Genomic DNA, 26,610 nt, shown 5'->3' on the forward strand with positions numbered 1-26,610 from the left:
AACTGTCCAAGAGTTTAAGTGCCTTTTTCATAAGCAAATGTATTTTTTTTGTTTGGTTATTTTTTTTAGTTGTTATTCATCATGAAGTAATTTACACAGCTCAGTGGATAATTTGATTACCTTTCATCTTTAATGTGTTCATGAAATAGAGTAGGTAAATCCTGGCATATACTGCCACCTTGTGGCAATGTTTGTACTTTGCCTTGTGCCACCCACAAACAAGAATGCCACTTCACTGCATTAAATTTGATGTAGCCTATACAAGTAATTTATATCATATTGGATCGTTACAACTTTTCTATATGCTTAGTTAAGCCATTTAGGTAATGTAAGAATTTCATCTACTGTTTTTAAATCTGTAAAAATGTTTTATGTACTCTATATAAAATGTAATATTTGTACAGTAATCTCTAGCTGATATGTGTGTGACTTGACAGTGATATCATGTTGTTTTGTGAACATTGACTGATTAAACAAATGTGATTTAAATCTGTGTTTGTGCCAGTAAACAAAATATCACAGTGTCTAATGATGCAGATCTACAAGCTCTACAGGCAGATCTACAAGCTCAACATCGCAAGGCATTGGTGAGCTTGTAGATCGATTGTAGATTTTCAAATGGACAAACTATTTATAGGGCTGAAGTGGTTAATACTAATAATAATCATTGCAGTGGGTCAAAGGTCAAAGCCTACAATATTTGCCTCTGAGATGTTGTAAGTGGAGTAGAATTAAAAGTACTGAAAATTATACTCCAATAAAGTAAATTACTTAAGTAAATGTATTTAACTTGTCTTTACACCACTACTGACACTCTAGTCACTGTAGTTTTCAGTACCAGTAAGACTCCCTAAATCGGGAGATAAGCGACCGCCAGGTCGCATGTAAAAATCGGCCTGATGGTGGCGCTAAATGTGATAGATCCATATTGATGACATGACAGTAGACATACTGTGTACCGATTTGCGTGATTTTAGGGCAAAATGTGTAGGAGCAGTGTCCAAAAATGTGTTTTGCAAGAATCGGCCTCATGGTGGCGCTAGAAGAGGGGCATATGTGAGAAATGGGGGGTGGAGGTAGTGGTTTGGCAGGCAAGGAGTGTGTGTGCAAATTTTGGCATGGATCGGGGCAACGGTGGCGGAGATATGAGAAGGGCAAAAGTGTGACATGTGACTGACAGCCGGTGGAGTTTTAATAGTAACTGCTACCTGACGGTCGCAACTCGCAACTCTACTATGATAATAAAGAGCGGAACTGTTCATTGGTGACAGGTTTCACCGGGGGGTTTCTTTCTAGAAGGACTGAAAGCTTGACTCTGATTGGTCCAAAACGACCACATGAGCGGAAGTGAAGAATCCGCTGCATGTGTCTTGTTTACATTGTTTGAGCCTTCTTGATATTAAAGAATATAAAAATGACCACATTAGTTTTGGACAACGGCGCTTATACAGCCAAGATAGGATACAGTCACCAGAAAGTCAGGTAACACAAATGTGTCTAGAATAATAGCACCTTTCACACAACAACTATAACGTGATTTACGAAGCAAAAGCTACTGGGACACACTGCAATAATATAGGCTAACTAATATAACACTTTGAGTTGTAGGGATTACATTTATTTTGACTTCCACATAGCCGATCTACAAGCTCTCAATGCCTCATAGCCTGAGGCTTTGTAAGATTGTAGTTTTCCTCTAATTGCCTCTTTCTTACATGAATGTGTTTTAATCAAATTGACCACAGATACCCTGTAGGCCTATATACCCTGTAGCTGTACTGTAAACTAAACTACTGTATGTTGGTTTGTTTACTGTGTTGAGTGATAAAACAATGTTGCACATTAAGCTAATCATCTGGGGACCCCAGTTTGGAAACCTCTGGTCTGATCAACTTGGGTTTGATTGATTGATTGATTGAAGGCTTTATTAGAAGTTTGCATAGGAAAATGTACAGATTCATGACGGTACAGTTCACTGGTACAAGGTCTACTAAAAGGAGATCCATGAAAAGACTAAGCTTATTTCAACAGGAAACCATTAAAGTATCTCATATAACATTGAATGACAGACAAATAGAACACAGTACTATGCAGTAGATATGTAAAGAAAAAAAGAAAACAGTAGGTCTATACAATCAGTAAGTACAGTATATACAATATATACAAGGAAGGGGCAGGTAACAGTAAGTCTAAACAATCAGTATGTACAGTATATACAAGGAAGGGGCAGGGAGGGTAGGGTTGGGCTAGGTTTTTTACCAGTTGCGAACGGCTGCTGCCTGTAAGTGGTTTTTCAGGGCATTTTTAAAGGATGCTAGTGATCCACACTCCTTTATGGCCTTCGGTAAGGCATTCCACATTTTTGTGGTGTAGCAGAAGAACGAGTTCGACCCTTTCTTTGAGTTGACTCTGGGTTGAACGTGATCTGTGGCACTGCCTCTGGTGTTGTAATTATGGACATCCTTAACGTTTATAAAGTATTTTGACAGGTACTTGGGTATCATAGTGGTGTGGTGTATCTTGTACACCAGGCCCATTGCAAGTTGCTGTACTCTGTCATCTACTCTGAGCCACCCTACTCTTAACTGGTTAGCGGGGCAGTTAAGGAGAACAATACTTCAGTTCTGGAAAGAAGCACCAAAATTTGACAGAGTGTACCTCTTGGGTCATTCTTTAGAAAAATCACATTAGACACTTAATTTTCAAAATGGCCGCCAGTTTTAAAGATGGCCGCCTTTTCGGATATATTTTACAGTAAGCCAGACAGTTTATATCAAATTTTCATAATATTAGAGTTGTTTTGAAGGTTTTAAAACATCCTGAGTTCATTTATTACACTTTTAAAAGCAGCCACAATAACCTTTCTGACTTTTGGTTGGGGTCTTTCCTCACCTGGGACCCCCCAGACAGACCCCTGAGCCTATTTAGCTCTGCTCCTGCTCCAGAACAATGTTAAATTAGATCTGAAATATGCCCTGAAATAAAAAAATTACTAGTAACAAATAACAGAGGTCTTCCACGGGGGGTCCGGGACCCCTGGGGGGGTCCTCAGAGCTACTACAGGGCCTGCCAAATCTTTTTTTTTCTTTTTTTTTTTACATTTTAAACTTCGAAGTGTTTTTATGTATCCTGGTTTTATGTATTGTACTGTGATGGTTTATTAGTATTCTCAGTATTATTTATAATGTTTTTGTGTTAAGCAGTTATGGTTGACAGCTGTTACTGGATTGCAATAATGAAGGTATTGCAACTTTTCACAGAACAACATTTGCATTTATTGCACTGCACTCACACTGACAACACACACACACACACACACACACACACACACACACACACACACACACACACACACACACACACACACACACACCTCTTTGTTATTGTCACCCCAAAACCCTCACCTTATCCTCTTATAGAGCCCATGGTCAATTACGCCCAAAGAGATTCACTACAATACAGTAATTTCAGACATGCAGGATATATATTCATCATCATCATCATCATCATCTTCAATGTCCAACCTATTAGTGTTGACACAGTCTCCACCATAGCATAGAGTGAAAGGCAGGTTATTTGAGCAGATGCACCGTCCCTTACAACCTGCTTTGCAGACACATTTGATGAGCTCAAGTACTGCCTTTGGAGCAGGGAGAGCAAGAAACCTGAAACCTGGAATATACCCTCCACTCTCTGAATTCCATCTATTTTCTTCGATTGGTGGAAGCACAGGGCAATTTGTCAGGTATGATTTATCCTGCATTGTGACGGAGTTGGCACGGAGGTAATGTGGTAGCAGTGCTGCACGAGTTGGAGGTAGCATCTCACCCTCCAAGTTCTTTGACAGAAATAGTTCCCATCTGAGTAATCCCAGGGTTGTTGGACCTTTTGAACTGTAAACATGGCATGCAAAATGTTCCGACTGCAATGTTGATGGAAGCTCACCATTTATAAGCTCTTGCCAAGGTCCTTGAAGCGGTTAATGGCTTGGTCATCATCATCATCATCATCAAGTAGGCATTGACCCATGTCTTTTTGGTGATTCCAACAAATGTTCTTCCCCAGTCAGCACCTGAAAAACTATGTACGCAAAGGAACCCTTGACATTTGTAACATCCAATAACTTGAACTCACTCGAATATATCAATTTCCTTTTTTTGTACTGGAGGCAAGGACTTGATAAGGAATCGGGGTATCAGCCTCTTCATGTGTTTGCACTTCCTCAAAATCATGTCCCTTGATGAAGGTCTCGTATTATGATGCCTACTTTGTCATACCTGACAAATTGCCCTGAGCTTCCATCAATTGAAAAAATAGATGGAATTCAGAGAGTGGAGGGTATGTTCCAGTCAGGTTTCTTGCCCTCCCTGCTGCAAAGGCAAAGCTCATCAAATGTGTTTGCAAAGCATTGCCTAGCGTTGCCAGCCTCTATCACACTTCGTTTTGGGAAGAGAGTCTGGGATTTCAGGAAGAGTTTTCATTTCTGGGGGGCGGGCTAAAGCCTAGTGACGCGAGCCCCAAACCACGTGCCCCAAGCACACAACCCTGATTGGCCAACCCTTGAAGCTGGTTGAGGAAATAGAATCTCAATGGATCAGTTCCAAACCGTACTACAACACCACTACCGCCAGGGGGTGTTGTTGTGTTCGTTCTGGTTTATTAACCAGGCAATGCAAAGCAGGTTACAAGGGACGGTGCAGCTGCTCACAATAACCTGTCTTGCACTCTCCTCCCTGCAAATGCTACAGTATAGTGGAAACTATCAACACTATTAGGGAGGACATGTATAGTAGTGAATTTCTTTGGGTACAATTGACCGTGAGCTCTTTAAGAGGATAGGGTGTGGGTTTTGGGGTGACGATAACAAAGAGGTGTGTGTGTGTTGTGTTGTCAGTGTGAGTGCAGTGCAATAAATGGACATGTTAGACTGTGCGCCCAAAGTGAGAAGTTGCAATACCTTAATTCTTGCAATCCCTGCAGTAACACCTGTGAACCTGTCTGTCTAACACACAAATGTTATAAATAATACTGAGAATACTAATAAAAACAGTTTCAAATATATAAAAAAAAAAAAAAAGAAAGAAAAATAACTTCCCCATCAAGATTCGGCAGGCCCCCTGTAGTAACTCTGAGGACCCCCTAGGGGTCCCGGACCCCCTGTGGAAGACCCCTGGGTATTTGCTACTACTCATTTTTGCTTTCAGAGCACAGTTACAACAACTTTAATGCTTCAGTTATGATCTAATTTAACATTGCTCTGGAGCAGGAGCAAAGCGATTGCTGAGATAAGCTCAGGGGTCTGTTTGGGGGGTCCCAGGTGAGGAAAGACCCCAACCAAAAGTCAGAAAAGTTATTCTGGCTGCTTTAAAAGTGTAATAAATGAACTCATGATGTTTTAAAACCTACACAACAACTCTAATATTATGAAAATCGGACATTAACTGGCTGGCGTACTGTTCAGAGGCAGCCATCTTGGAAACATGGCAGCCATTTAGATTTTTCAGTGTCTAACGTGTTTTATCATAGGAACAACCCCTAAGGAGTACCTGTGAAAAGTTTTAGGTTTCTTTCCACTTGTGAAGTATTTTAGTGCAAAAATGCATTTATCTGCCCCGCTAGTGAGTAGCGGTGAGGTGAGTCTGATAGGGAAGGTTAAGCAGGACCCTAATGAGTTTATTTTGGGCTGTTTGGAGTTTAGTTTTAAGGGCTTGTGGGGCGTCACGATACCATACGTGGACTCCGTAGTCAAAGAGGGGCTGGATTATTGCACCAGCTATGGTCTTCAGTGTGTTGAAGTTGACCATTGGGGCGATCCTCTGTAGGAAACGAGTTCGTTGGTTGATTTTTTTTATTACTTTTGAAGTCATCTTTTCGCTGGAAAGATTAGCTTCAAGGATACATCCTAAGTAAGAGATTTCGTTTTTTCGTGTTATGACCTTGTCACCCACTTTGATTGTGAAGTCATCTACCTTTTTGAGATTATGATTTGATCCAAAGAGGATGGACTCGGTTTTTCCCAGGTGAATTGATAATTTGTTGTCGTTAAGCCATGTGCAGATCTTACTCAGTTCAGAGTTAAGTGTCTTTTCAACCTGCAAGTGGTCCTTGCCCGAGACTAGGAGAGCCGAGTCATCCGCGAACAGGAACAGGTTGCAGTCGCAAGCAGATGCCATGTCGTTCACGTATATTAGGAACAACAGAGGTCCCAGTATGCTACCTTGAGGAACACCACAGCTTACTGGGAGGGGGGGGGGACAGGGTTCCGTTAATCTCCACCACCTGTTCCCTCCCCACCAGGTAAGATTGCATCCAGCTCACTGCTGCGCTGTCAAGACCGATGGCTTTTAGTTTCTCAATCAGAATAGCATGATCCACGGTGTCAAATGCCTTCTGGAGGTCCATCATGACCATGCCACTATATTTGCCCTGATCCGCTTCGCGTTTGATTTGGTCAGTCAAATAGAGAAGGCATGTGTCAGTGGAATGGGATTTTCTGAATCCAGATTGGAACTCGTAAATCAGATTATTCTCATCGAGATAACTTGCAATCTGTTCGTAGACTATTTTCTCCATGACTTTGGATATGGAGCTAAGAATGGAAACGGGGCGGTAGTTTCCAGGGTCTAGTTTGCTACCTTTTTTGTGCAGGGGGGTTACTTTTGCTAGTTTGAAGTCCTGGGGGACATGACCCTGTTCGATGGAAAGGTTAATTATGTGGGTAATGATTGGAGCAATGGTGGCGGCTGAATCTCTGAGAAATCTAGCTGGGATTTTATCAAGGCCAGTGGCCTTGTGCTGAGGTAGGGCGCTCAATTTTTTAAACACTTCCTCAGTTGTCACTGTGGAAAGTTTAAAGCTGTCTTTTCTGACGCCCAGTTTTTTGTAGAATTTTTTAACAAATTCTTCACCATACCGCCCAGATGGGGCGACCAGTCTTTCGACCAGTGAACGGGCTGTGGTGGTAAAGGTTTTGTTAAGATGGGTAGCCACTTCTCCTTTGTCAGAAATGAGAGCGGCGTCCGTTTTGATGTTTATGTTGTGGCATATGGTTTTTGATTTTAAGCCTAATTGGTTGTTAAGCAACTTCCATAGGTCTCGTGGTTTGTTTTTGTATTCCTCGATTTTGTCGTCGATGTAGTTTTTTTTGGCGGATCTAACTAGGGCGGTTGTCTGGTTTCTAAGTTTCTTGCATTGAGCAGTAAGTAAGGGGATCCTTGAAATAAAATAAAAAAATGTTATGTCACTGCTTTAGGCCAACAAACAGTGCCAAGACTTCTCTCCTAAAGCCAGAAACCAAAAAAACTAAGACTTATCAATACAGCCTAGAGCTGTTCCATAGATGTTCTATAGATTGACATTTCACCAGAAAATGTGGCAGCTGTTGAGCTCTAGTAGATCGGAGATCTTTATGATCCCAGTGATTCCATTCACAGGACTGTTCTCCTAACTTCTATTAATGTACCAGAGACAGTACCTGTACTACTGCAACTACTGATATGATACTGTATTAATAATGCACTAATGAACAGTAAATAATGCCTCTCTCGCTCTGTCACAGTGTGGTCCCAAACTGTCAGTTTCGCTCCAAGACAAACAGACTGAAGACATTCACAGCCAACCAACTGGACGAGATCAAAGACCCATCGGGCTTATTCTACATCTTGCCTTACCAAAAGGTCAGTGGTTCCTATTAGGGTTGGGACCCTTAAGGATTTTAAAGATTCCGGTTCCTCAACGGTCCGGTTTCATTCTAAACAGTCCGATTCCTTAACGGTTCCCTTTAACGATTCCTAGTAGAGTTCCAAATGGACCCTTAGAGGTCTGTAACTCTGAGACATACAGGTCTGTAACTCTGTGAGTGTACAAATGGAACTAAATGGATACTTACGGGGTCCATTTGGTTCTATTTGTACACAAGTCTGGGTCTTTGAAAATTAAAATGTTTGAGAACCACCGGTATTGTAATTGTATAGCAGGCGTGAAGTCCACACACCAGCTCTGACAGTGTGATAAAAAACGATTCCGGAAACGGCTCCAAATGTTGTTGTGTAACTATATTGTTGTGTGATGTTTTATAGTTTATGATTTTTATTTTCATTGTGGTGTTGTGTGTTGCTGTTATCTACAGGGGTATCTGGTGAACTGGGACGTACAGAGGAAAGTGTGGGACCATCTGTTTGGGAAGGAGATGTATAAGGTGATGAGTTCTATTCATTTGTATTTTCTTACACGAGACGCCAAGAGCCTGTATATCTGCTATTTTCGAAAATAAAGTACAACAGACTAGGCTTAACCCTTTTTGTGCATATCCCGAACAAGTTCGGCTTTATTTCAATCCAATACAATGTTTTTTTTTGCTATTTTACTTACCCTGAGCTGCTTGTAGAGATGTGGGTGGTCTTGGCTCGTCCTACGCTTTCCAACGAGTGATCCTAGATGGTCCGACGATTTATTCCATTGAAAATGGTTTAAAATAAAGTTTAGAGCCCCCCAAAAAAAACTCAATCTATAACTGTCGGCGGCGCGACGTATTCCGGGGTGCCTATCCCGGACTAGTCGGGATATTTAATAAAATGAATTAATTAATCGGAGGCCTCAACGAAGCCCCGGTCTAATTTTCCATCCATGGCCGGGGCCGCGACTTCAATGCAAACTCACATCTTTAGAGACCCTTTTCTCTGAACTGTGTTCCCAGTCCAGCGACATAGTTTTTTTGCGACTAAAATAGCTTCAGATCGGGCTTCTAAAAAATAAAGAAGCTAATAGCTAACTGTTAGCTAACTTCCTCCTCTCGTCATCCATAACAGTGGGTGCAGTGAAATCACAAGGCACTACTGCCTCTGTAGACGGATGTTAGAGCGAAGGCCTATACAGAAATGTCTGGCACTCTAGCGGCACCTTGTGGCCCGGGCACAGTATGAGTTTAGTGGTTAAACATTTTATTTGGCATTAGTAAATATAAGCATAAATGTTTACAGAGTGATAAGAGTGTTATATAGGCTATTTTACATGGACATCAATACAGGTGTGCCTTGAGATTTTGACTTGACCTTTGGTGTGGCTTACTGTGTTGTCCCCAATCTCCCATAGGCTACACTAGAGAGCCCTGCACGTGTGGCTGTAGGTGCTCAGCTAAGAATTGTTTACCTTTTATGTTAAAACCCCCACAAAAAGTGGAAATAACACAACAAATAATCTAATTTAAGGCGTGACTCAGATCCACATTCTTGTATTTATTTATTTTTTTGCACGTTCTGAGCCTTTATTGATAGCAAGTTAGCAACAGTGGAGATAGACAGGAGACAGGGAAAGAGAGTATAGGTGAGTAAGGTGACTGACACGGCATCAAATGATCTCTATGTAGTGTTGTCAAAAATATCGATTTATCGAAAAGTATCGATTTTGAATATAGTATCGATTTTCAATATGACTTTTCCATAGTATCGATAATATCGATACTCAGTTTTTAGTTTTTTACCTCTCGTTGGTTTACACCAACGTTACTTTTATGTGTATCCTTCCTACTTTGGCTTATTCCTAGTTATTTTAAAGGCCTATTTGTACTTAGAATGTGAAAACATCAAAGACAGGCATTTAAAAAGTGCACTACCATCTACCTCAAGACGTTGTGTATTTTTCTTTAAATAAAAAATAAACATGTTTGCACTAAAATCGCCATGTTTGCGTGGTATCGAAAATGGTATCGAGTATCGAATTTTTTCAAAATATCGTATTGAAGTTAGAAATCCAGTATCGTGACAAGCCTATGTGGTACGCACCCTAACCACGACTAGGCCTTCTTTCATTATGAAGGCTCAGGCCGAAACAAGACGCTTAGATCTGATCATGAGGGTTAGGGTTAGGTAGGATTCCTCCTCTCAGGTAAGGGCAGAGAATCTTAGCTCTTACAAGGGCATTCACCGAATATTCCAATATCAAAGTCACTATTCAACGTTGTTCACCAAAGTCGAATATTCCCTTTTTTTTCTTTTTTTTCTCTCTTTAAAACCCTGTAAGGCCCAAATTAATTTCTACTTGCCAAAAAAAATTGAAAAAAATCAGATGGTGTTGTAGGAGTCTTAATCAGAGGAAAATGTAATGTTTTTAAAAAAAAATGTTTTTGTAAGGTTTTATAGCCATAAATCATAAATCATGCTCTAATTTACATATGGGGGATATTTTTCACAATAATAACATATGTACATGTTCTAGACATTCTAATGATCACCAAAAAAATCCATGAAAAAGTGAGATGTTGTTCCTCAAAACTCTGGAATGTCAGCGGGTGTGAATGTCAGCCCCTGTGGGGGGTATTTATATGCAAATATTGTGGGCAATGGCATTGTAATACTAAACAATAGAATCCAATGGTGATGTTTATTTAGGTGGTAGGGGGAGCTAAAATAAAAGTATTTAAACCTTTTTTTGGATAAAATACGAACGTTGTAATATTACAACAGTGGGCTCTAGAGGGTTAAAAAATATATAGTTTATAAAACTTCGCTAGATAGGAAGTCATAAGAATGAGTTGTCAATGCCCCTGGTGGATGAATTTGTTAATGCTCTATACCAGGGGTTCTCTAACCTTTTTAGGCCGTGACCCCCAAAATAAACATATTTGAACAGGGGACCCCCACCCTGACAAGCACTTGGAATTGTAGGACTTTACATTTAATGTGACTCGGTTCCACAGATAAACATTTGCGAGGCGTTGTGAGCATGTAGATCTGCTATTTTCACAATGTTCGCCTCTTGCTTACTTAATATTTGACAGTTTGGCCAGTCCTGTCGAATATTCGACTATTCGAATACTTTGAGGTCGAATAATTCGAATACTAAAAATCACTATTGGTGAATGCCCTAGCTCTTACACAGATTGCATTGTAGACCAGCCATGCTTCAGTGGCATCAGTGGCACTGGAGTGCAAAATGGATCGGGATAAAAGACTGGCTCTTGGACCTTTTGAAAACCCGCTCCCATTCAGAATCCCTCGTCCTCTTGGGCTCGTATGCTGTGGGAACAATGTCTGTAAAACACTACACCAGGGTTCCCCAATAGGCGGCCCGCGGGCCATTTGCGGCCCGCGGGGGGGCTACTGTCTGGCCCCCACCAGCCCCAGTAATAATGGTGGTATAAGAGCAGCAACAACACTAGTATATCGTCGTTGTCGGGTGGAAACCTTGTATCTCCAAATTTGTACGTTCTTTCGCAAAGTAAAGCTCTGCTTCATCATACAAGGCTGTCGCACAAAAGTAGTGAAAACAGCCGATCTACAAGCACACAACGTTGTGTGCTTATAGATCAGCTGTTTTCACTAGTTTAAATCATTTTTAAAATGATAAATGCAAAACAAACGGTTTTGGACTTTCACCCGACAACGACGATATCTGAACTGTCGCTGGAGTAAATGGTAAATGGTGCATTTATATAGCGCTTTTATCCAAAGCGCTTTACAGAGATTGTGCATTACATTCACCCATTCACGCACACATTCATACACCGGTGGCGGAGGAAACCATGCAAGGCACCAACCTGCTCACCAGGAGCAATGTGGGGTTCAGAGTCTTGCCCAAGGACCCTTCGACATTAACTCAGGGGGAGCCCGGATTCGAACTGGGAACCCTTTGGGAACCCTTCGTGCTCTAATAATGGTTTCTCTACCCCTGAGCTATGCCGCCCTATGCCGCCCCCCGGAGTAGCGGGAACGCCACCGTTGCCCCCTGCAATGTCGTGGCCCTCGGCTTGGTACCCTAGACATAATTCGGCCCTTGGGGGAAACTAATTGGGGAACCCTGCACTACACAAACTATATTACTGCTCTCAAACCTCCTTCACATCATTGATTAGGTGCTTCTCCTATCTCATCCAGGTGGACTTTGCAGAGAGCAGTATCGTGATCACAGAGCCGTATTTCAACTTCTCGTCCATCCAGGAATCCATGAACGAGATTCTTTTTGAGGAATATCAGTTCCAGTCGGCTCTCAGGATCAATGGTCCGTTTAACTTTCAACTTTTGTCAAATTCAGTTTATTTCATTGTGAAAACTGCACATTGTTCTTGTTTATTACCCCCAAAAATGCAGGTCAGATAAGTCAGTTAAAGACAGGGTGAAATCAAAAACATGTTTTTCACACTTTTAGAGCATATCTGAAGTTATAATGTGGCCATACCTAACACTAGATGCCAAAAAATAGAAAATAAACCATATTTGTGTATATTTATATCAAAGGTCCCTAAATAGGCCATTCTTAATTACTTCCTGTGAACAGAAATTCAAAAAGTGATGACATAGATAGACTTTTTGAATATAAATGAACCTTTGATTACATTCACCTGTTTGTTTCCCATTGCTGGCTCCCATTACTCCCATTACTCCCATTATTTTAAATCCCATCGCCTGAAGGGCTGGTCCCCTCGGATTGGTTCAGAAACACACAGGCTTCTTTTTCAAACTGAAACTTCAAAATAAAATACCCAAAATAGTCATTTCATTGGGTCTTTAATTCTTTATTGTTGTTCAACTTGAGTTATCTTTCAAGTTGTTTCGACCATGCTGAACAGTTATGATTAAAATGCCATCACTTTCAGTGTTGACTTTTACATTTTTGTTTGCTCGTGCTAGTACTGTATATTGCCAATTGAATAAACGACTAAATTGGGGAGAGAAAGGGGCAAAAAAAGAAGAAAACAAAAAAAACTAATACCAGTTATCGCAAACTTCTAAGTGTTTTTTAAGGTTTGTTTTGGTCGTTGTTTGTTTTTCAGTGTTTACAGTAATTATTAATTGTCTTCCAGCTGGTTCTCTGAGTGCCCATCACTACTTCCTGTCAAATGCATCAGAACTCTGCTGTCTTGTCGTTGACTCTGGCTTTTCCTTTACCCACATCGCCCCCTACTGCCGTGGCAAGATAATGAAGGAAGGAATAATCAGGTAGAAATAACAATGACCAACAATCATGGCAATAATTCTAATACTTTACTGCTGCCACTATAATAATCAATAATAGTAACATACAATTAAACCAAGTAGTACTACTACTGTCTGCTATTATAATTGGATCAGTGTTCATTTTGTCGACTAAGACTAAAGCCCTTTGCACACAGGACAGTTGTGTTTTTTTCGTTTGCGGCATGAATAAAACGCATTGGATTTGGTGTGCAAGGCTTTGCGGAATCGGCTCTGCGGATCCAAAAAGGAGTCATAAAAGGAGTGATGAGTTTTTTTACCGCATGCGACAAGACGCACGATCGAGAAAAAAACGCACGGCAGCAGCCACTCGTCGCACGGCTAATTCGGAGCCGGTGTGCATGAGGTCATAGAGAATCATTGTTTTCTTTTCAAAAAAATATATTGTCCGTTTTATCCGTGCGGTTAAACTGTGTGCAAAGGGCTTAAGACTAAAAGACTACAAGATTTTGATATTTTGTCGATAAGACTAGACTAGACTAAAACAGTAGTGGCTACAACAATTAACATTGGTATGTAACTGCAATGAAATTAAAGCCAAATACATCTTTTATGTATGGTTTATTTTGACCAAGTGACAGGCAGTAGAAGACAATAGTGGCGTTTCCATAAAGCCACTTTTTGCGCATTAACAGCTTAGTCGCAAAATGTTTTTATGGAAACACTTCAAAATGCGAATAAACTTTCATTATCCGCAAAAAAGATTATCCGCTTGGAGGATTTTGAGGCTTAATCGAATAAACTAAATGCGCAAAAGTGAATGGAAACGGGTCAGACAATACATTCGAATAAAGTATGACGTTCTAGGTCCATTTCCCCTGCCACTTTGTCCATGGTATAGCGTTAGCCCACAAAACAAACCTGTTGTTTGTTACACACGGAGTGACACGGACCATGTGTAAATTCCTCCCGTTTTCACCTCAAGCCATCGGTGGCGAGCGAACCCTTCCTCATCCCACGGTGTTGCGTGCCTGAAGTGCCCAATCTACAAGCTCACAGGCACAGCAGCTCGCATCCACGTCTCCGCGCCGCGTTGTGAGCTTCCAGATCGGCCACCTGACCTTCCAGAGGACGCTGAAACTTCCACTGTGCAGCGACGTGACTGCGGTTTTCCCGGTGAATCGGTAGCTTTATGTATTGAGAGGAACTCTTGCCAATTTCGTAAGAGACTCGTCGCCAATTAATAAGTAATATATTTAAAAGTTATTTGGGGCCATGATGATGACGACTGATAATCCCTTCTTCCCACTACTAGACAGCGACCGAGTGACAGCAGTCAGACGTGCAGACGGTGCAGTGCTCAGGTTCGGTCTGAAAAAAATCAGCCCGATCAACTCTTGCGACGTCGCTAATTCGAATGACACCCGCAAATGGAAACATGCTAAATTCGCTTTGTCTTAATGCGTATTTTTGATAATTCGCTTCCCTAATTCGATTAAGTTTATGGAAACGCCACTATTGACTTGTTCATAATTATTAAGTGGTTATATTAGGCTAAAAAACCTATCCTAAAAGACGAAGACTAAATGTCTATGACTAATCCCAAAAGACTAAGACTAAGACTAAAATGTTTTGATATTTAGTCGACTAAGACTAGACTAGACTAAAACAATTTCAGAAGACTAAGACAGGACTAAGACTAAATGGTGTGTTATTCAAAAGACTAAGACTAAATCAAAATTTGCTGAAAAAATTAACACTGAATTGGATCCATAATTTTAGAAACAGACGGTTTATTGGGGTGTGTTTTATGTTTCAGGGTAAACGTTGGTGGGAAGCTGCTAACCAATCACTTGAAGGAAATCATCTCATATCGGTAAGCGACTGTCACTCTATTGGTCAGCTTCCGCTGTCCTGTCTTTGTTCTACATCAGAGGTCTTCAACAGGGGGTCCGGGACCCCTAGGGGGTCCTCCAAATCTTTGTGTGATAGAAACCTTTTTTCTTATTTTATTTTTTTAATATTTTTTCTTTTTCTTTTTTTATATTAACCACCTAGTTAGTTAGTGCCCGGGTGGCTCAGTCGGTAGAGCTCTCACCTTTGTACCGCAAGGTCATGGGTTCGATTCCGGGCACCGCCAACTCAGCGTATGAGTAGCACGGCTTGGCAAGTTGTGCGGCAAGTACTGGGAGCTGATAGGTGTGGCGCTCCACCTCAGCAGTCCATCTCCCAGGGGTCTAGCGCATTGTAACGGGGACAGACTCCCGCGTGTTACCGGCTGATACCGACAATAAGCCACTCCCGACCTACTTTTACTTAACCACCTAGTTTCCTCATTCTGAGAACTTTAGCCAAGAATAGCCAATCTACAAGCCAATCTACAAGCTCACAACGCCTCGCAGCGCGAGGCGTTGTGAGCTTGTAGATCGGCTATTTTTGGCAAAGAGCTTTGGTGTAGAGGGGAAAAAGAGCAGACTAAGTACAGAGTGAAATGTCGAGTTTATTAAGTATTGACAGTTCAAGTGGTTAAATATCTGAAAACACAAATTGACATGAATCCAAAATACACTGATGATCGATCGTGCTGTCAAACAACAAAACTATATGGAATCTATGAAAAGGTTGTGGGGGGTCATCTCTCTCTCAGCTAAGGGTTCCTTGGCCTGAAGACCCCTGTTCTACATGATTGTTTTGTCTTGTCTTGGGAGGCTCTCCCCTCTCGTTTGAGAAACAAGTTTGGCTCATTAGTCTTTACAAAACACTTCTTTTGTTAACGTTTCTTTTTCACATATTTTCCTTCCCCTCTCCGTCTCCCCTTCACTCTCCTCTCCTTCAGCCAGCTCCATGTCATGGATGAGACTCATGTCATCAATCAGGTGAAGGAGGATGTTTGTTACGTTTCCCAGCAGTTCTTCAAAGACATGGAGATCGCTCAGTAAGACATTTTCTCTCTTAACTGTATGTTATGTAGTGAAAAGTGGAATTTGTATGTTTGTTGTAAGCAAAACATCCAATAGAGGGTATGCACGTCCACTGGGACCCGCCCCCCTAATCTAGACTGAGTGGCAAAACATTGAGCAGCATGGAGCATTGGAGTTTGGAAGTGCTAGTTGCAAATCACTCAACGGTCCTGCACATAATGCACTAAATTGCACATAATGCACTAAATTGCACATAATGCTGGAGGGAGCAGGATGTTGTGTTGTTGAAAACAAGTGCTTCCAAACTCTGACACTTGGAAAACCTAACCCTAACCCTATGGTGGATTTTTATGAAACAAAAACTTTGCAGATAGAAAGAGGATAATTCAAGCTTTCAGTACAGCCGCAATGTTGGTGAGTTTAACATTATTTAATACAATCAGATAGGACTTTTCTGTTTGGATGTATGGGCTGTCAATGGCAGAAATTAGTTTTTTGCCACTCAGTAGGCGTTCCCACATAACTTCCAGCAACAGTGATGTCACGTGCATACCCTCTATTGCCTTCTAAATCAGTAGTTCTCTTCACTTAAAAAAAAAAGATGTTTAAAAGATGTTTAAAAATAGCAGATGTACAAGCTCGCAGCACGGCACAAAGTGACGTGATGTGAACTTGAATATCTGCTATTTATCTAAAATGACACCGATGTTTTAATGGGTTAAGGTTAAAAGGAGAGGAGAATTCTGTGATGAGAGATTATGTTCTACCCGACTTCAGCTCCATCAAGAAAGGATTCTGTAAGGTAGGAACCTGGTTCTATTGATTATTAATGTATGGAGAAATCAATTAATTCACAGCCTTTAGTATCATTGTATTTATGAATATTTGAGTTTTGTTTGCAAACTAAAGGCTGCAAATTAACTCATATGCTGCCAAACCCGAGGAACCCGAGAATTTCGCGATGTACCACCCTGCCACGCCCGAGGAACCCGAGAATTTTTGAAAAAAAAATCAAAAAAAAAAAATCAAAAACATTTTTTTTCAAAAAAATTTTTTTGACCCCAAAACATTTAGTAGGCATGATAGCGATCGCGAAATTGCATGTTTAACCCCCATAGCAACCCCATCTTTCAAACATGGCAGCCATCTTTGTTTACATTTTAGGAAAACATAATGGCTGCTATCTCATGAATGCCTGAACGGATTTCCATTCGGATTTTTTTGTTTGAAAGCTGTGAGCAATGTGGACACACGTGGTGCATTATCTAGGCATGGGTGTGCATGATCCGTGCACTATGAATTACATGGAAGTCTATGGATACAGTTTGGCCTATGAGAGTACGAAGGTTTTGTTAAATGGCAGCAGATGAGTTAATCAATGTGCTCCACTCTTCTCTCTTTCACATGGTTTGGTCCCATGCCTGAGAAGCTGCTGAACCAGCCATTACTTGCTGGATGAGTTGTGATGATTTCGCTTTCAGCATGTACATGTCAGTTAATGAAATATTAATATAAAATATTAATTATTTGTTTCAGCTGAGATACAATACAATGTAAAGTAATGAACTAGTCTTACAACCTCAAGTGAATTAACTTATCCCCTGTCAGAGTCACATTAGTTCTTAGTTGTAAAAGCCCATTTGTTGCCATTTCCAATGCTGTTGACTGCATTCATTTATATTAGAGTTGTCCCGATCACCTCATTTTTAATTGATTGGAATCGGGGGAGAAAGATTTATATTTCTTAGATCAAACATCAGCAGGTGTGTGCTGGCAGGTCGCTCAAAACGACAGTGAATACCAACAGAAGCATATTGGGAGGATTCTGGAAAATCTTTGGGGGGGGGGGGGCTACCCACACGTTTAGCTTTGTTCCTCAGTCCACGATTGCATGTGTTATTTAGTTTGTCTCTGTTTAACATCCATCCATCCATCCATCTTCAACCGCTTATCCGGAATCGGGTCGCGGGGGTAACAGTTCCAACTGAGACCTCCAGATTTCCTTATCCTGAGCAACTTCCTCCACTCCCTCAGGGAGTATACCGAGGCGTTCCCAAGCCAGTTTGGAGATATAATCCCTCCATCTGGTCTTTGGTCTGCCACGGGGTCTCCTCCCAGTGGGACGCGCATCGAGGACCTTCCTAGGAAGGCGCTCGGGGGGCATCCGTACTAGATGCCCGAACCACCTAAGCTGACTCCTTTCCAAGTGTAGGAGCAGCGGTTCTACTCCAAGTCTCTCTCGGGTGACTGAACTTCTCACTCTATCTCTAAGGGAGATACCAGCCACCCGTCTGAGGAAACCCATTTCGGCTGCTTGCACCCGCGACCTTATACTTTCGGTCATGACCCACACTTCATGACCATAGTTGAGAGTAGGAACGAAGATTGCTCGGTAGACAGAGAGCTTTGCCTTCCGGCTCAACTCTTTTTTCATCACCACAGTACGATTTAGCGATTGCAAAACCGCTCCTGCTACTCCGATTCTCCGGCTGATCTCCTTCTCCGTCTTCCCCTTTCTCTCATTCGTGAACAAGACCCCGAGATACTTAAACTCCTTCACCTGGAGTAAAGCCTCATTCCCTACTTGGACTGCACAATCCATCGGTTTCCTGTTGAGAACCATGGCCTCAGATTTAGAGATGCTGATCCTCATTCCGGCCGCTGTACACTCGGCTGCGAACCGATCCAGTGAGAGCTGAGGGTCTCGGACCGATGGTGCCATCAGGACCACGTCATCCGCAAAAAGCAGTGAAGCAACCCTTAGCTCACCGAGCCTTATACCTTCTCCACCACCACTTCGCCTCGAGATCCTGTCCAGCGGAATTCATTTGTTTTAATAGATTATAGTTTGAATTTGACATCAGAAAGACACTTCCATATTGGCTACTTCAGTTTTAAACCCAGCTCAGTAAAATGATGAAAATACAATAAAATCTAGAATGGCAGAGTTGGGGAACATTTTCACAAAGAAAGACGGTCACTAAGTTGCCTGTAAACTTTATGAAACAGTGCTCAAATGCCACAGCAACACCGGCATTGTGCTGAATCACTTAAAATGTAAGCACCCACACATCCAAGTAATCCACTACGCACAGATCAGGACATAACGAAGGAGCCGGAATGTTCATGTTTTGTTTTTGTAATAAAAACTACGGTTGCAAAACATATTTGTCTTCCCTCATTCAGTTCCGTTCAGTGTTGATTTCGTCAACTAAAACTATGACGAAAAATGTGTGTTGACTGCGTTTTTTTCACTGACGAAAACTAAATAAAAACTAAGCTGTGATGACTAAAACTAAGACTAAATATATTGACAATTTCGTCAATGAAATAAAAACTAGACTAAAACGGTAGGGAGGGACTAGTGGAGAAGAGAGTCATTTTATGTTTGGTTGCTCTCAGGTGTTGCATGCTGAAAATAGCAGATCTACAAGCTAGCAGATCTACAAGCTCAGCTTGTAGATCGGCTATTTTCAGCATGCAACCAAGTGTAAAATCAGTCATTACGATGCCATCAAGGCCTGCCAAAATACATTTTAGTTGACAAAATCAACTGTGTACTGACTAAAACTAAAACTTTTCAGGAGACTAAATTATGACTAAAACTAAACAAGATTTTATTCAAAAGACTATGACTAAAACTAAATCAAAATTTGCTGTCAAAAACCACTGGTTCCATTGAAGGCATGCGGGACATAATATACTGGTCAGATGTATTAACTGATGAAATGCTTCCTTTTTTAACCCATTTAGGCCTAGAATTATTGAATGCTTTAACCAGTGAAAAAGAGCAGATATACAAGCTCACAGCGCTATACAAGCTCACAGTGCCGCACTGCGAGCTTGTAGATCTGCTATGTTTGAAAAAGTCGTGAAAATGTGTGCAAATCTTTGAATGTATGTATTTTCAAACGTAGCGAACGTTTGTAACTCAAATTTTGCTTCTGGGGGGTCCCTGGAACTAAATATTTTGAGATGGGGGTCCATGGCCAAATAAATATCATGTTGGGGGTCCTTCACATGAAAAGGTTTGAGAACCACTGACATAGTAGTCTCTCAAGAACAGACTATAACTGAGCTCCAGTTAAGTGAAAAGGACCTTTTCTTTGACGATGGCTGGCCAGATTGCTGACATAGAAACATAGGGTTTTTCAAAAAATTCAAAAGACACTTATAGAATCGGGTCAAAATTCTAATTTTCACGATTTTCTCAATAATAGCAGATCTACAAGCTCGCAGCGCGGCACTCGGTGCCGCGCTGTGCGCTTGTATACTGTATCTGCTATTTTTCAATAGTTAGAGCATAAAATAATGATACACAATAATGTGTACCCGTTCTAGTTTTTGCTTTTTCTACATTTGAATTGGAGAGACGGGAAACAGAACAGAGAGGGGAAAGGGACATGCAAGTCAGGACTCGAACCTGGGAATTTGTGGTGATGTGTGGTCATGGCACTGGCGGCACACCCCTAAAACTGTTTAAAAAAAAAGTGTGTTGTAGTCCAGGCGTTTCGGGCAGGAATAGGGTGGAATCGTGCACTTGATGAAAGAAGCATGAAATTTGGCACACAGTTAGAACATGCCATATGGAACATTTTTGGCTATAGGGCCATCGCAGATTTGTTATGGGAAACTTGTGGGAGCCAATCAAAGTTGGGCTCTCATAGACTTTACTATAGAGTAAAATAATACAAAACATAAATATGCTTTAAGTAGCATGTGAGGGGTCAAACTAGGTGTTTTTCGGGATTCTGAATCCAATGCAAGCATTTGTTTTGCAGGAAAAACATAAAACTATGGTTTAGTGATGAGTCATCACTTTTCACAGTTTTGTGGCGGCTGTTTCTCGGAAAGGAATGTTTTTTAATGCAAAACTAATGCTTGCATTGGATTCAGAATCCCGAAAAACACATAGTTTGACCCCATATATATTACAAGCATATATATTTTTTTGTATTATTGTACTGTATAGTAAAGTCTATGAGAGCCCAACTTTGATTGGCTCCCACAAGTTTCCCAAGACAAATCTGCGATGGCCCTATAGCCAAACATGTTCCATATGGCATGTTCTAACTGTGTGCCAAATGTCATGCTTCTTTCATAAAGTGCACGATTTTTGCCTGAAACGCTCTGACTATTGTGTGTTTCAGCCACGGGAGGAGATGGTGTACACAGGGAAGTATAAGACAGGAGAACAGATTCTGCGCCTGGCCAACGAGAGGTTTGCTGTTCCTGAGATGTTGTTTATGCCCTCAGACATTGGTCTGCAGGAGATGGGAATACCTGAGGCTATCGTACACTCCATCCACATGATGCCTGAAGGTTAATACTACTATTGTAATCTTGTTACTGCTGCTGCTGCTACTACTACTAGGGGTGTAACGATATAGTAACTGTATCGAAATATCGTTTTTAACTTAAAAAATCGAAGTAGATCGAAATGAAAACAGCTAAAATCGAATCGTATCGTTTTATTTTGTATCGTATCGAATCGGCAGTGCAAAGAATCGATTGTATCGATACTACCTACTTGTGCATTGTATTTAGCATTTTTAAGAAGAAAAAATGAAAGGGAGGGGTTTAATTACTTTTCCTTTCCATATAGCTACACTGGTCTATTGATAAATGTGTGTAATGTAATCTCTGGGTTCATGTCAAGGTGCAGGTTTGTCAATATACAATGCCCATGTATTTGGCAGATAATCACTGTGTTTACTTATTTATATCCATAATAATACATGTTTCCCTTAAAGACCTGCACTATCCACACTTTTCACACAGATTTAATTTCTTTGCTAAATAGTTACTATATCGATTTTAAATAATTAAATCGAATCGTATCGTATCGCCATGAATGAACCAATATCGTCCATGTATCGTATCGTCAACCATGTATCGTGATATGTATCGAATCGCTATTAAAATGTATCGTTACACCCCTAACTACTACTACTACCACTACTAACAACAATACTAATTATAACTACAGTTGTGCTCGACATTATTCAACCCCCTCTGACAAATTTGTTCATTACAGTTTACAGTTTAGGCATTTAGCAGACTACAATAAGCAGATAAAACATCACAATAATAAACAGGATAATATGTCAATACATCAACAGCAATATAACAAATGCAAATGGATATCTATCTAGGAAACTAAATAATCAGTCAAGAAAAGGTTCTAAAAACCTAAAAAACAAATGCTGACTAGCTTCATGTATGGTCATTGGGTGTTTCAGTAGTGCTAAGGGTTTAGGTGGAGTTTGAAAAGGTGAGTCTTCAGTCCACTAGCGAGTGAGTCCGTTGTTCTAAGTGCGACAGGGAGTTTGTTCCACAACTTTGGGGCCAGGAGGGCAAACTGTCTCGGACAAGTGGATTTTTGCCCTGGGGTTTTTAGCGAGGGTTCTGTCAGCATCCCTGAGTTGGCTGATCTAAGTGCACGGGTGGGAGTGTAGGGCTTGATCAGGTTTTGGAGGTATGGAGGAGCCATGCCTTTGGCTGCTTTGAAGGTCAGCATCAGTGTCTTGTATTCAGTGCGGGCCGCAACCGGTAGCCAGTGGAGGGACCTGAGAAGGGGAGAGACATGTGAGAACTTAGGCTGGTTGAAGACCAGTCGTGCCGCAGCATTTTGGATCAGTTGGAGAGGTTTAAGTGCACATGCCGGGAGACCAGTGAGGAGAGAGTTACAATAGTCAAGCTTTGATATGACAGATGTCTGGATGAGGAGCTGGGCTGCCTCCTGGGTGAGGAAGGGTCTAATTTTACGGATGTTATAGAGTGTGAACCTACATTAGTGTAACCACTGTTCTTTGACTTAGAACTTGTGGACTATGCCCAAAACTGTACTTTTTGGGACATTCAGTGTCTTTGCAATTGTTTTATGTCCTTTTCCTTTTTTTTTTTTTTTACAAAGCAATAATCTCTTCTCTGAACTTTTCTGACCATTCCTTAAACTTAGCCATGTTTCTAACTGCTCTAAACACAGTTAACAAGTAAACAAACTTATAGTCAGGCCAGATTGCACATCTGATGCATCTATTTAAGCCTTTGATTAGTCGATTGCAGTTGATTACAGATGTTTTCAGGTATAAAGAGTTGAATAATTGAAAGTGAAAGTGGCGTTGAAAGTGGCATTTAGCATTGAATTTGGAAAAGAAAACACAACAAATGTTACTTTTGAGCTATTTACATTGTTCTTGTTTGATTTATTTATTTCATGCAGTTGTCAGTTTGTGAATTTAGCCAATAAACCAGATTTGCAGAGAGAGAGAGAGAGGGGGGGGTTTGAATCATTTTGAGCACAACTTGTATAACCTTTCCTATGATTATTTATTCTACAAAGACATTTCCATCCATGTTTATCGCTATAATTCCTTTATCAACTAAAAGATTCTGTCTGAAGTTAGTGTTAACTCTTATTGTGCCGATCCCGAACTAGTTCGGCTTTATTTGGACCTTATTAACGTTCGGGGTGCCGATCCCGAACTAGTTCGGCTTTATTTGGACCTTATTAACGTTCGGGGTGCCGATCCCGAACTAGTTCGGCTTTATTTGGACCTTATTAACGTTCGGGGTGCCGATCCCGAACTAGTTCGGCTTTAAAAAAATATATATATATATATCTAAATTTTCGAGCCGGGCCGCCGGCCGTCATCTGTTTACACGGCCCGCGAGAGCGTCGCGCCGCCGATATTTGCCATCCACTCCAATGCAATCCAGGATCTTTAGAGCTCATTTTCTCTGTTCCATGCATATCCATGAGGTGTGCAAGGTTTAATCACGGCTAAATCGCCGAAAATAGGGCTTCTAAAATGCTTGGTAGCCAATAGCTAACTTCAAGCTAACTTCATCCTGTTCCTGTTCATGCACAAAGGAAAGTGTTCAGGCGCGTCATGGCTGCGCACGGCTTGTGCATATACAGCATATGTCTATGGTGGATTCTATGGCCATTGGGCGCCCTCTAGTGGTGATTCTGGGCACTGAAAGGGTTAAGTCATGTTACTGTGAAACAGATTATTATACACTTGTAATGTGTGTTTGTGTGTTTCAGAGATGCAGCCTCACTTCTACCAGAACATTGTGTTAACAGTAACATTGTGTTAACAGTAACTTGTAATGTGTGTTTGTGTGTTTCAGAGATGCAGCCTCACTTCTACCAGAACATTGTGTTAACAGTAACATTGTGTTAACAGTAACTTGTAATGTGTGTTTGTGTGTTTCAGAGATGCAGCCTCACTTCTACCAGAACGTTGTGTTAACAGGAGGAAACACTTTGTTTCCTGGTTTCAGAGACAGAGTTTATGACGATGTCAGAGCCCTTGCTCCTACTGAGTACAAAGTAAACGTACTGCTGCCTGAAAAGTAAGTCTGTCTGTCTGTCTGTCTGTCTGTCTGTCTGTCTGTCTGTCTGTCTGTCTGTCTGTCTGTCTGTCTACTTACTACAGTACCAGGTGTCTTAAAAGTTTTATTTTAAAGTACTTATTCATGGGTTGCACTTGTAGTCCTAAACGGCCATGTTGAGGACCAACACAGTTGTTTCTTATTTGTCTGATTGGCAGAGAACTAATGTTCTACGCCAATCAGAACACCTGTGTTGGTCCTCAACATGGCTGGTGTAGGACTACAAATGCAACCCATGGATAGTTAAAGTATAGTTAAAGTACTACAGAGGTATCAGGGGTATCAGCCAGAACATAACAAGCTTACGAGCTTACGGAACTCTTATTGAACTTGTTTATTGTTTTAATTTCTTATATTAACCATAACTTTAGTCCATACTCCGTACGATGACTTAAAGCAGCATAAATCATTACAACAATATACAATTTGTCACAAACTGCAGAATGTAGATACTGCCTCCATTTAACAATCAGTTCCAGTGACAGTTTGATCAGAAGGCAGATGAATTATGCTTAGAATACAGTTCAGATGTACAGTATGTAAAAAGAAAAAAGATTATGGCTGTAAAATACAGTTCAGTTCACCAAAAACATTCACTGCACTGTTCTGTCTTCTACTGCTCTACTCCAGTGGTTCTCAACCTGTGGGCCGGGACCCCCAGGAGGGCCCCCAAATTATTTTGAGTTATTTTTGTGTTATTTGTGCAACATTGTTTTCTCACTCAACAGTAAACAAACCAACAAAGTTTAAGTGTATATAGAGGGTATCTACTAGGGCTGTCACGATATGACATTTTACATGACGATTAATTGTCACTAAAATAATTGCGATTAACGATTTAATTGTGTTTTTGTCGTTGACAATGACATTTCTGTTTGGCTTTTAGGCTTTGAAGTTGCACATGGCAGATATGACACATGACCTAAATATACAAAGAAATTATGGACATATTTGACAACTTTCTGCTTAAAAAATAACATTGATAGTGGAAATAGCCGATCTACAAGCTCATAGATCTGAGCTTGTAGATCTGCTATTTCCACTATTTTTTACTTAAAGAAAAATATATATGAAACATTTTCAACATTCACGATTATGACGATTATGAAAAATAATCGCGATTATGTAAAATAATTGCGATTAAACGATTATGTAATAATTGTGACAGCCCTAGTATCTACACATTTCTAAAGTGACAATTTAAGGACTTTGTAATACCTCTAAAATGACTAATTAAAGGCAGAAATTGTGAAAATAGCCGATGTACATGCTCAGAACGAACGCGAGGCATTGTGAGTATGTAGAGCTGCGTTTTCACAATAGAATTGTGTTATACAAAATGTAATGCCTCAACTCTTAGTGCTCGTCAGGGTGGGGGGGTCCCCCAGTTCAAATATGATTATTTTGGGCGTCGCGGCCTGAAAAGTTTGAGAACCACTGCTCTACTCCGCTGTGTGCCGTTGTGTTCCAGCCCCATCACATTCTCCTGGGAGGGGGGAAAGCTGTTGGCAGACAACCCAGACTATGACGAGATGATCGTGACTCGCGACGACTACGAAGAGAACGGACATTACATCTGTGAAGAGAAGTTTGATATCTGACAGTGCAGCCACGTAACTGCCTTGGCACAGAGTTCAACGCATCCGGATTAATTTTGTCCCCTGCGGGGACCCAGTCCCTCAAAATGGGAGAGGACATGTGATGTTCTGCCGCACTTTTTATTTCTGTTTTATCTATTAGTTTGGTCATTAAGGTCCACAGAATGCTCTGCCAGAAACATCGCGAAAAAAAGTTATGGCCATTTGTATATTCACTGTCCCATTGACTCCACTACACAGGAAAAATAAATATATTAAAAAAAGAAAAGAATCTGCTTTAAGTAGCATGTGAAGGCTCAAACGGGGGGGGGGGGGGGGGGGGGGTTCATGATTCTGAATCCCTTGCAAGTATTTGTTTAGCATGAAAAACATTCCTTGGGCTAGAAAGCGGACCAACAAAACTGTGAAAAGTCACTGTGATGACTGTGATCACTTTTCACAGTTTTGTTGGTCCGTTTTCTAGCCCAAGGAATGTTTTTCATGCAAAACAAATGCCTGCAATGGATTCAGAATCATGAAACGTTTGACCCCTCACATGCTACTTAAAGCAGACTTTTTTGGAGCGGTGAAAGCGCTCCCAATAGACAGGTATGTCTGTGGGTGGGTGGGTGGCTGGCTATGTCTGTAGCCTGGCAATACCTTGAGTGGCCACACACAACACACAAGTTAAAGGAGGGGCGCTGTTGTGCAGGCACACACACACACAGCTTCTATGGCACTATTGTGCAGACTAGACACACACACACACACGGTATAGCTGCTCAGATTCACCGCTCCACT

At 41.1% G+C, this 26,610-nt stretch overlaps 1 protein-coding gene across 1 annotated transcript; it reads left to right on the forward strand.

Annotated features, from left to right (window-relative positions):
* Positions 1-1,408: 1,408 nt before the first annotated feature.
* Positions 1,409-25,937, forward strand: actr6 (actin related protein 6). The gene is made up of 11 exons (XM_080754508.1): positions 1,409-1,482; positions 7,559-7,676; positions 8,129-8,197; positions 11,871-11,994; positions 12,797-12,932; positions 14,728-14,784; positions 15,745-15,843; positions 16,553-16,631; positions 20,980-21,151; positions 24,055-24,193; positions 25,704-25,937. Exons 1-11 carry the CDS (start codon positions 1,415-1,417, stop codon positions 25,831-25,833), a joined length of 1,191 nt encoding a protein of 396 aa, XP_080610634.1. The 5' UTR covers positions 1,409-1,414; the 3' UTR covers positions 25,834-25,937.
* Positions 25,938-26,610: the final 673 nt, after the last annotated feature.

The sequence above is a fragment of the Nannobrachium achirus genome (assembly GCF_963921795.1).
Source record: "Nannobrachium achirus genome assembly, chromosome: 23".
Classification (NCBI taxonomy): domain Eukaryota; kingdom Metazoa; phylum Chordata; class Actinopteri; order Myctophiformes; family Myctophidae; genus Nannobrachium; species Nannobrachium achirus.

Excerpts from the sequence above, each read along its gene's own strand:
- actr6 (XM_080754508.1), top strand. The coding sequence starts at position 1,415 with ATGACCACATTAGTTTTGGACAACGGCGCTTATACAGCCAAGATAGGA. Across the intron at positions 11,995-12,796 it reads GTCGGCTCTCAGGATCAATG|CTGGTTCTCTGAGTGCCCAT; the intron begins GTCCGTTTAACT and ends ATTGTCTTCCAG. Across the intron at positions 21,152-24,054 it reads CATCCACATGATGCCTGAAG|AGATGCAGCCTCACTTCTAC; the intron begins GTTAATACTACT and ends TGTGTGTTTCAG.